General features: G+C 35.8%; 1 protein-coding gene across 9 annotated transcripts in view; it reads right to left on the bottom strand.

The window, feature by feature from the left end:
• Window positions 1-12019, bottom strand: part of DNAH6 (dynein axonemal heavy chain 6) — a 233798-nt gene that overhangs the window by 188178 nt on the left and 33601 nt on the right. For all 9 annotated transcript variants that reach the window (XM_036224313.1, XM_036224314.1, XM_036224318.1 and 6 more), the window contains 4 exons: window positions 8021-8221; window positions 4925-5045; window positions 2187-2338; window positions 292-444 (listed from right to left, as the gene is read on the bottom strand). In XM_036224313.1, coding sequence (XP_036080206.1) covers window positions 292-444; window positions 2187-2338; window positions 4925-5045; window positions 8021-8221 — 627 coding nt within the window. The remainder of the gene's footprint in view (window positions 1-291; window positions 445-2186; window positions 2339-4924; window positions 5046-8020; window positions 8222-12019) is intronic.

Raw genomic sequence — 12019 nt, 5'->3', positions numbered from 1 at the left:
TAGTCTTTGTTTCCTCATTTGCAAAATGAGAATAAAAATGATCTATACTTCTTAAATTTTTGTGAAGATTTAAAATATAATGTATGTAAAAAACGTAGTGCAACGCCTGAGTAGGAGTACGAATTTGATCGACATTAGCTGTCATTACTGCTGTGACATAGGGCATTCATGTACTTTATCTGAAAGTGTTTCTGATATTTTGACAGCTGTTTCTTGACCTCCGATACCTCAATTTCTTTTCTTTGTCTTCATCACCCACCACAAGATATTGAGTTGTATGAATCAACTCACCCTTTCCTGAATTTCATCAAGAAATACTAAGCTGTTAACATATTCTATTGTGGTCGTTGGAACAAATTCAAGTTTGTACTCTGCATCTTGTGCCTCAGAGATAATGGCATCCACTTTTTTCTTGCTTTGACGAGGAAGCATATAATTTAGCACCTAGGAAAGGAAAAGAAAATCTAAATCATAGCTACTTGAATATTTCCATTTTATTATACATTTTAGGAAAACCCTAACTGAACACCTGTTAAATCAGCAAGTGTTGGAAGCAGCAGTGTATATAAAGGGACTTTTTTCACATTACATCACTGCTAGTCAAGTGAACCAACAGGAAGGGCAGGTCTTGAAGATCATTTCAAAACAAACTAGATTGCATGGCTTATTAAAATGTTTGCGCAAATTCTCTGATGTCTTTTAAGCACACTTCCTGTCACTTTGCCCTTTGTGGTGGGTGTCGTGGTGCCCTCCCCAGCATCCATTCTACTTCTTACATGTTGGATGGTAACCATGTGGTTTGGAGGAAACTTATTGTTCTCTCCTTCAGAAATAAAGATGGAGTCTAACTGATCACTATGCAAATAAGAGCCTGGCTTCCTTCTGCCAATGTGATTGGATAAGGGTGGACATCTTAGTTGACCCAATTAGATGGAGACCCTGGTCTTCTGTTTAAGGCTGAGAGAGATATATACTCAAAATCCTAATCTCTTTTTCTCACTCTGTATATGAATAAGGAAATAGCCCATGGAGCTTCTGACAACCATTTCACAAACTTGAGGGAATGCTAACTTTACGATGAACCTGGCATGTCAGGAGGCTCAGTGAAAAGAATGAAAACAATGGATTCCTGGTAACGCCACTGAATCATTAGATCAAACCTCCCTGATGACCATTCATGCTCTGGTCTTTTTAGATGCATAGCCCATTAATTTTATGATTGTTTAAGCCAGTTTGAAATCAGTTTTCTTTGGCTTGGTGTATAGCAGTGCTCAAACTGTTGAAATTAAATTTGTTCCAATTATATATATTTTCATTTTTAACAGATGAAGAAGCAAAGCTCCAGAAGAAAACCCAATGACATCTAACTAATTACAGTGACAGAACAGGTACTATTACTTAGGTATGCAGTCTTTTATACAGGGCTCTATCTTCTGTCATTTATACTTGGGATCAGCAGTTTACTGTAGGGCTAGGTAGTAAATATTTTAGATTCACAGGACATACAGTCTCTGTCATAACTACTCAATTTTACCCTTGTAGTGAGAAAATGCCACAGGCCATACATAAACAAATTGTCACCGTTGTGTTCTAATAAAACTGTATGTACAAAACAGGTGGCAGGCTGAATTAACCTTGTGGGCCATAGCTTGCTAATCCTGTTCTATATCATTGTCTCTCTTGAGGTATTCAATAATGTAGAGGTATATTCTGGCTCTAAAGAAGACCCGAAAGTTATTATAAAACAAATACAAATTTCCTCTGCTCTACAACTCATCAAAATATAATCATATCTTTAGGGACTGTTTCAGATCAGGAAATGATCTCTTCTTACACTTGATCTCAGTATCCTAGAATGAATCAGCATTCCAACTAGGACAACGAACTGTCACAGTGCTCTTTCTTCTGCAGGAAGCCTTAAAATGCTCCAACAGAGGAAAAAGGAGGAGGAGTAAGAAGTGTCTGAGGCCTAAAGTCCCCTTCCTTCTCTCATCTGAAAGCTGACCATCCTTGGGACAGAAAGGAAAATATGGAACTTTCCCCAGAAATTAAAGATGCCCAGTAGAGTTATGTTAATTTTAAATATCTGCAATATTAGAAAATAAAGATAGTTTATTCACAGTAGAAAAAAAATCACAAAGCAATCATGGGGATCGTAATTACAAATCATCCCAGTTCATAGTTACCTCCAAGCATCGCAAAGGTGACGGAATTAGTTTTTCTTTTAGCAGCTTAGTGTCAATAAGCAGCAAGCCTACGTTTCTGGTGGGTCTTAGAGCTACAGCATCTTTGTGCTGCCTGTGATATTTTTCCAGTTGTTCACTAAAGAATCCAACATCTACATTAAAAAATTCACATAGAGCATAAAATACATTATATTAGATTTTCAAGGATCATTGTAAGATATATTAAAAATCATTGCATTAATAAATTTATATGTCTATTTTTAACATTATCCATGTGTAGGATTCTTTGTATAACTTTAAAATATTAATTCATAATGCTTTATATTTTATTCTTGTGAAAAATTAATGTATAATAATTAAATGTATTTTAAAATAACAAGTAAATGTGTTTTCTGGCTCCTATGAAGAGATGGCAGATGAAAATAAGTTATAATTGCATTAGAGGACCCAGCCTGGAATGGACTAGTAATTCTAGAGTCAGTTGGTTTGAATTTGGGCTTACTCTGAGGGTTTTCCTACACAGCACTGCAAAGTAAAGCATTTTGACGATATTAATAACAAAAGTTTGAGACACAAGAGATCAAGCGCAGTTAAAGTTATCTCACCCTCTTCCCACCACCTCTCTGCCAAACTTGCTCCCACATGGTTAAGACCTTTGTCAGTTTGCATCTGCCATGTGCTGCAGCTGCATTTCGATAATCTTCCTGCCTCTATTTTCTCTCTTATCCAATCTACCTGGAACCAGGGGAAGCCTGATTATCCTTGAATTCAGTTTAATCATACCATTGGTCAAAAACTGCTCTTTCTAATACGCAAAGAATACTAAACTACTCTTCTTGTCTTTCAAAATCCTGTACCTTCTGGGCTTCTAAAATCTAGCTAACTTTATTTCCAGTTATTTCCTCCATCTGGGTCACATTAATTTCCTTAGTGTTCCCTGTTCTTCTATAACCCTTGTTCACCATCAAATGATCCGAAAACTCCTTGGTAAGGAAATCTGTATAACATTGTTTAATCTAGTATTTTCCAAACTTATTTGAATACAAGGTCTTTTTTCATGGCATCATGTAATTATCCTTTGGAATAGTGTTCCAAGGAATGCCAGTTTGGGAAATACCGATTTGGCCCAATACTCTCATTTCATATATACAGAAATTTAGATCAATAAAGGTTATTGATCTAGTAATCATGTTTCTTGTTGGCTTTGGTCACATGGCCAAAGGGAAGCAAAAGAGTAAAGCTGACAGGAGAGTAATAAGATTTATTTTATATCTCTTTTCAAGATAGAGAGGCAGTAGGTATAATAGGCACACAAGCCTTCAAGTCAGAGAAGAGTGTTTCTAAACCCTTGCTAGCTGTGTAATTTTCCAGTTTCCTTATCTCTATATATCTCCATTTCTTTATCTGTAAAATAAGAATACTAATACTCATTTCATAGAACTGGGAGGATTAGATATGATAATATTTATCATAAGTGCCCAGAAAGCATAGAAATTATTAGTAAATATTGACATTTACAGAAATTTAGTGGTAAGATATGTTTGAATACATCAGGAAGCCAGAATCTGTCCCCTGATCATCTTCTCAGAGGCTAGTCAGGGGAATTGAGGCTCAAAGTTCAATTAAACTGACATTTATTAATTATCTGTAATATGTGCTAGGCAATGCTATAGTAGTATGAGAAAATATGATAACAGGCAAGGCGTGGAATCCAAGGGGTAAAGTTACCTTCTATTAACCTTGGGCAAACAACTGGATTTAGAGGTTTAAGAAGGACCAAGAAGTTCCAAAAGAGGAGGAATACAGCATTTAGTCCAGGCCAATGAACTCTGAAGTCCCAGCCAACAAACACTTAATACTCGTGAGACTCTGGTTCCAGGATTGGGACAGGATTGACAAATCAGGGCAGTACTGGATTAAGCACCACCTGGAAGTCTGGTGACCTCATCCTGATTGGACCTCGGTGAGGAATGTGGTAGTAGGAGACTAAGAGGCCTTGAGCTTAACTCTATTAGTAGAGGATCTAAGTGATTAGAATTAGTGCTGGTTCATGAGACAAATATCAAAGTAATCATTTTTGTGTACAAGAAAATAAAGCAATAAAAACAGTTCATGAAATAAAGCATATGAACGGTATGATTCACATTTTAAAACAGTAATAACAAATAATACAAACTTAATTTTCATAATCATCCGGGAACTTCTTTGTTTGAAATTTCACTTGGATATTATAAATAATATTTTTTTTGTTAAAAATAATAAGTCCAATAAAATCATTTCCCCTTGGGAAATTTTATGACTAATTTTATGACCGAGAGTTGTCGATTCACACTCACCGGGTTGTAATATAACTGCAGAAATGAAGAGTAACTTAAATCACTGAGATAGAAAAACACTTATGTAAACATTATTTAAAGGAATCTGTAGAGGTAACCATTGCTTTCAACTCTTTCCCATATGCAGGCTAAATAGCCTGAGTACTAATACAACCTCACACTAAAAGATAAGTCATTAGGGAGGAATTGCTTCCAATAATATTCTGAAATAAAACGTTAACACTGAGTAAGGCTAAAGAAAAAAGTAATTCTACAGAAAATGACCTAGAAATGAATGAACTCTTGCTTTTGTCAGGCTAACTCTTTCAGGCTACCATGTCTGTCACCATTCACCACCAAGCAAACCTAGAAGACTATACACCTCAATATCCCTATCCAAAATGAGGAAGGTAGAAAACTTACCAGGTTCCTGAAGTTTAAGAGCTTGTAAATCAAGACTTTCATTTTCCTTGAAGAATATCTGAAACTTTTCAAATGTAGCTGCATATAATTGGGCAGATTCAAATGCTGCCTTTACGGTTTCCTAAATGTTATAAATAAACAGACAAAACTGTATTTTTCTTGAGCAGAATTCAATTTAATATAACTAAACAAACAAGCACAAATGCCTTTTCTGAGCCCAACAAATATGCTGTGACTTGGGGGTATGTAAGTGAGGCAAGGTACTATTCTTGATGTCAGGGAGCACGTAATAGATTCTCTTACGAAATTAAAAAAAATATATGTCTTCAAATCTGACTTCTGAAGAATTGTTCCTTATGGTTGAAAGAAAGCAGACTTTTAATTGTTTTAGGCCTATGGTGAATTTATACATCACTAGTAAGCATATGGTAAGAGACAATGTCCGTTTTTTTTTTTTTCCAAACTGCAAATTTTATGTCTCATTTTGTTTTTGAGCAAAGGCAAAAGTGTACAGCATATCTACAAAATAACTTTCTTTGCTTACTATAAAATCCTCTGTACCAGCAAGTCTCTTATTCCAAAATGTCCGTCATAATTTACCCTAACAAAAACCTTTCTTTCACCAGTTTTAAACTTACCTATAACCTCTAGTTCCCTACAAAGCTTTTTCAAAACAAAACAATACTTTTCAGTCATTTCAGTCCCTTTATTACCTGTGTCCATACATATTATCATAATTCGGTGCCTGTGGAAAGTGTTAAGATTTGTTTGTTGTTAGTTTTGGTCCTTGACTCCCTAGCAGCCCTCCACAGCCTTCCCTTGTGTTTCCTACCAAAACTTTTGCAAATGACTGCAATCTGCCCCAGGAGAAAACTAGAGACAATCAATGGAATTGCTCATTCCCAGCACATCCATGCTAGGGTAAGTGATGACTCAGTCATGCTTTACAGGATAGTGGCTAGTAGTAGAAAGTTTAATTACATAGACGAGCACACACCCTATATGGCTACATTTAGCAATTTGTTCCTTTATTTTCTTTTAATAGGTTCTTATATATTCTTCCATAATTTTTTTTTGCTGTTTATTTCTTTACATTAAAAATTGAGAAGAAGAAACTATGTCAATCTTATATCTCCTTTTAGTTGACTTAATAGTGTCTCTGTTATATGATCATACAGGCAATAGATGGAAACAAAATGAGAGGCCCATAAATGGGCCAAATGTTCAAAATATGATTTGAAATCTTTTTGCTTTGAAATAGTTTCTGATTCACATAAAGTTACTGGAGTAGTACAAAAACTACTGTATGTCTGTCACCAAAATTCCCTAAACTTTAATAACTTATCACATGTGATTTATTATTCTCTCTATATGTATATTATTTCACTCTGAACCATTTTGAGGACAGTTGAAGATATAGATTTTTACCCTTAAATATTTCAGGGTGTATTTACTACATACAAGGACATTTTCTTACATAACTGTATAGTATAGTGACCTAGATCAGAATATTAACATTGACACTAATACTATTATCCAATTACAGACCATGTACAAAATTTTCCATTTGTCCCAATAAGGTCCTTTTTATCTCCCCCCAAAAAGTTTTTTCTGGCTCATTGTCCTATCCAGGATCATGTATATCTTCTTGTCATATCTCTTTGGTTTCCTGTAATATAGAACAATTCAATTTTTCTTTGCCTTTCATTTTTATGTGTGTTTTATGTGTGCTTAGATTCAATTATACATATCTGGAAGTAATACCACAAAAGTGATGTGTATTCTCAGTGCATCCTGTAAGAAGACACATAACATCAATCTGTCCCATTACTGGTGATGTAAACACATTAGTTAAGGTGGTGTCTGTCACTCTTCACCACTGCAAACTTATTATTTCTCCCCTCGAAATCAATAAATATCTTATGCAGAGATACTTTGCAACAATATCCTGTTTCTCATCACACTTTTGTATACTTCTTTTAATATGCATTAGGGATTTCAGAGTGTTTCTATGATGGCTATTGTGTGTTTCTATGTATATTTCATTTATGTTTTATTGTATCTCTTGCATTATAAAAGTGTTTCCTGTGCTATTTGGTGCACAGAAATGTATAACCCTCGACTCAACAGGATCACAGATTCTACTTTCTTATCATTTACATTTGCCTCCACACCACTATGCATTCCTTTATGTTAGCCTTCCTGAATCACTTTGTTTTATATTTCTCTCTTAAATACAACATATTATTTGTTTTGTGAGCCAAATTTAAAATCTTTTTTTTTATTAGGTGATTTGAACACATTCACTTTTCATTATATTATTGATATATTTGGTCTCAACTTGGTTATATTATTTTTATGTGTCATACAATTATTCATGTGTCTTATTTCTCTATGTGATGATTTTTTTAAGTGCCATTAGCCACCCATTCCCTTATTAACCATTCATCATTTGATTTGCTGATATTCTTTAATTCCCACGTATATCTTAAAATCAATCAGTAAATGTATTTCACTTCCCTCTTATACTCTCTCTATTGTCTTTAAGCTGCATTATTTCTATTTCATTAGAACATATTAGGCTCTTATCCTTGTTTCTACCAATGTTTTAGTCTTAGGTCTATAATAAAATATATTAAATATTCACCATCAGTCTTTTTTTTTTTTAAATTAAGATTTGGGTTTTTTTAGAGCAGTTTTAGCTTCACAGCAAAATTGAGAGGAGAGTACAGAGATTTTCCATATACCCCCAGCTCCCACATATACATAAGGAGATTCCTCCTTGATTATCAACATTCCCCCCAGAGTGGCACATTTGTTACAATCGAGGAAACTACGTCGCTACATCAGATTCATCCAAAGTCCATAGTTTACATTATGGTTCATTCGGTACATTATGGTTCATTCAGTATTGCACATTCTATGGGTCTGGACAAATGGACAATGACATGTATCCATCATTATGGAATCTACCGGGACTTTTTAAAGAACCATTTTACCATTTAGAGATTAAGTAGCATTCAATTTAAAGATAAGAAATTAAGAAAATATATTACTCAATTTTTAAAATATTAGTTTCAGTAAAAGTAAATATACCTTTATCTGAAGGATAATTGTATGAAAATTCTTATCATCATCAAGCACTGCTGATAAGCTGGGACCAAATCCACAAGTTTTTTCTTCAAATTTGTTGTTAATGTAAGGGCTGGTGAAAGCATCAAAATATGTATCAGGCACAAGATTAGGAACTGATAACACAGTGTTTTGAAATTGATTGATTGCACTGGAAATACCATCCTGTTAGAGGGAAAAGCAAACATAAATGTAAACATATACATGGTTATATTTATGAATATTTTTTAAGTTTCCGAAATACTAAAATAAATAAGAATAACTCATTTAACCAATGTCAGATACTGTGTTGATTTTCAGTATATGATAGATCAGAAAACACAGCCCTTATCTTTGGAAAATATATTTTTAATTGAGAGAGGGACAGATAAAAAATTTTAAAAAGATTATGATGAGTTCTATATTTTATATCTGAACAAAACACAGAAATGTCATAAGGGAACACAGGCCAAAGTATGATGAAGGGAATCAGGGATAATTTAAAGGGTGAGTTAAAAGTGAATAGTCTTTGAGCAGTAATTTCCTTTCTAGTAATGTATCCTTAAAAAAAAAATTAGATATATAAACAAAGATTCATGTGCAAAGACACTCACTGCAGCATTATTTACAATAAAAACTCATTAGAGAAATGCTTAAGTGTTCAAAAATAGGAGTATGGTTATGATAAATTTATAAAATAGGCACTTCTTCAACATGGTGTCTCCAAAGATTGATTAATGACACAGGGAAAAGCTTATGATACAATGGTAAGTTAGAGAGAGAGAGAGAGGGAGAGCACGTGTGAGTGAGCAGGATAAAACTGGTACGTAATAGCCCATTTTATAATAGAATTTAAAATCTCATGGTAAATTAGGTGTGTTGGTGTATCAGTAAAACAAGATTGAAAAAAATATATGAATGTTAAAGGATTATTTCTATTTCTGGCACATGGAATTACAAATGATTTTTATCTTTTTTGTGTTTTTCAAATTCACTTCAATGAGCATGACCTAATTTATAATTTATAAATGCAAAATCTAATCAGAGAAAATAAGATAAATAAAAGGTACTTCTTGAAATATGTCTTAAGAGATGAGCAGGGGCTTGTCAAGCGTACAAGACAGGAGTACGATCTTTGTAAGTCATTGTGCGTGCAAGGTCTGAGGGACTGGCCGTTTTAAGCACTTTGTCATTTAGGTGCTGAAGCATAAGTGCCAAGTGTGGAGAAACAGGACATGCTGCAGTTGGCCCCTTGTGAAAGGCCTTTGATGTGATACTGGGTTCCAGTGTTAGCTTGCAAGTCTCTAGTCCATCCTAACAAGTAAAAATCTAAATAGACTAAAAAACCAACAAGTCTTTTTAGATCCATAAGAGAGGCGAAGACACAGGGCAAACCATAGCCTCCAAGATTGGAGAGACAGACAGGTGAATACAGGGAGTCACGGCTTTTGATTGCACAGACTCATGAACAGAAACCACCATAGGAGGGAACCAGTGCCAGAGCAAGAAAACCTAAGCTGTAATTGATGAATTGCTGGAGGCTCAGTATGAACAACTCAGAGTTGAAAACTCCAGGGAAACACAGCCATAGCGGGCCCCTATAATATTGTGAGATTTACGTTCAGGAGCTCAACCAGGTTACCATAGCAGGGGAAGGGGGAAAGGAACCATTAGAAATATTCCAGTGCAATGTGTTGTTAACAAAGCCCACCTTCAGACTGTGACCAGGGACATTTCTGAGGATAAAAGGGTCCTAACATTAAGTAAATTTGGAAAGAAAGGTTGGGTTAAACAAAGTTAAACGGGGTTCTTCTCTGGATCCGCTAAACAGTATTTTTCATATTTTTAAAAATGCAAATGCATATCACAACCCCTTTCTCCTAGAATGCCTATTGACATCTAATGGAGTATCCTTTGAAAAATGCTACTATAGGCAGTGGAGAAATTTTAATTTGAAGTGACATAATCAGATTTGCCTATGAAATAATGTAAAAAATACATTAGAAGTAAAAGAGGCAGGTGGATAAGAACAGACTATTGCAGCAGGCCAGGTGAGAGATGATGAGGTTCCCGTCCAGAGAAAGTGCAAGTGAGGGTCAACACAGGACTCAGTGACTTGATCTCACAGAGGTAAAGAAGAAACAAAGATGTCTCCTGATTGCTGGCTTGGGTATCTGGATAATGCCCTTCATTAAGATGGAGACATGGAAGGAGGAGGAAGTTTTGGAAGAAGCTAGTAAGTTTAATTTATTTTGGCGAGCTAGAGTGAACTGGATCTGAGCTTCAAGCTTAGAAGAACAGTACTGGATGGAAACATATATTTATAAATCTCCATTCTAGAAGTGCTAGTTAGAAATATAGGCACAGGCATAAGTACCCATGAAGAGTATACAGCATATGAAGAAAAAGGAGTCCTTCAAGGAAGCAATAATCGAAGGTCAGACAAAAAAGAGACTCTGAGAAAGAGAACTAAAATGAAAAAAAAACTTTGGTATAGGAGTAAAACCAAGAGAAATTAAACCATTGGAGGAGTCTATTTCCAGAGGTGGAGGCAGTAAATGGAGTCAAACACAACAGAAAAAAAATTGAAAAATATTAAATCAGGTATTAGGGAGCCATAGCTAACCCAAGCAAGAATAATGTAAGATGTCAAGACTTTGGTATATTATTTTCCTTTAGACTAAGCTCCGTGTGTGTGTGTGTGTGTGTGTGTGTGTTTGGAAAACTAAATAGGAATGCACGTTAAGGTTAATGACCAAAATAACAGTGAGAAAAATTAGTCCTGTTTATACTGTAGTTGACTAATTTGGGGTTACATGAAGTAAGATCTTATGTGCGTTGTGAACACTGGTACATGCTGATTGTGCCCAGATCTTGGCCTACGACTTTACATGTAGGAATTAAAAATACCATGTGGGGAGCAGGGTTGTACAGTAGGAAATAGGGAGGGTGTCAAGGTTTCCAAGGCCTGTCACTTGAGGCTAAAGAAGAACAGCCAGCTGTTGTTGGAGAGCATCTTCTTGTGTCAGCTGCTTCACAAGGTCACCTGCCTTCCAGGTGAAGGACATGAATCTTCTGGCCAGAAGGGAATATAAAAGCCCAGTGCCTCTTGGTGTGGAAGTTCCTTAGTGAGGCTCTAACCACAGGGACCTCAGTAGCCTGCTTGTCCTTGTAAATATCCTAAAGTAGCCCATTTAATAAATTACAGAATCATAGACTGCTGGTATTGGAAGTAACCTTAAAACTCATCTGCTTTCTCATCTTACAGATGCATAAACTTAACCCCAGAGAGGTAAGTGGTTTCCCAAGGCCAAAGACTATTAATTATAAACCGAAGTTTAGAATCTAGAGAGCCTGATTACTAGCGTTTTTGTGCCAAAATATGCCAGTCAACAGCAGAAAATATAGACTCCGATTGGTTTATTAATTTCTGCATGTACGCAAATGTGGAAGGCAGAATTCCAGGATGGCTTCAAGATTCCCTCCCTCTGGTGTACACGCCCTGTTAGTCCTCTCCTCCAGAGTGTGGGGAGGGAGGCTGTGATGGGCTGCCACTCCCACGAGTAGGTTACATTATATGGAACATTGAAGGGATTTTGCAGATATAATTAAGGGCCCAATTCAGTTATTTGACATTGAGTGAATTAAAAAGGTGATTATATGCGTAGACCTGACTGAATCAAGTGAAAGCCATTGAAGGAGGAATTGGGCCCTTCCAGAAGGAGATTCTCCAGTTGGTCTTGAAGAAACAAAGACCCATATTATAAACTGCCAACTGAATTGGCCACAAAGCAGGAAGCTACAGGTGCTTTCTAGGATCAGAGGGTGGTCCCCAGCTTACAATACTCAAGAAAACAGGGACTTCAGCCTTACAGCTGCATAAAGAGAAATTTTTCCAACCACCTGAGGGAAACTTGGAAGTGGATCCTTTTCCAGGTAACCTGTGCGGAGACCTCATCCCAGCCCATGCCTGGATGGCGCTTC

This window comes from Rousettus aegyptiacus, unplaced genomic scaffold (assembly GCF_014176215.1).
Source record: "Rousettus aegyptiacus isolate mRouAeg1 unplaced genomic scaffold, mRouAeg1.p scaffold_m13_p_7, whole genome shotgun sequence".
NCBI lineage: Eukaryota > Metazoa > Chordata > Mammalia > Chiroptera > Pteropodidae > Rousettus > Rousettus aegyptiacus.
This window is presented reverse-complemented; position numbering and strand designations above follow the sequence as displayed.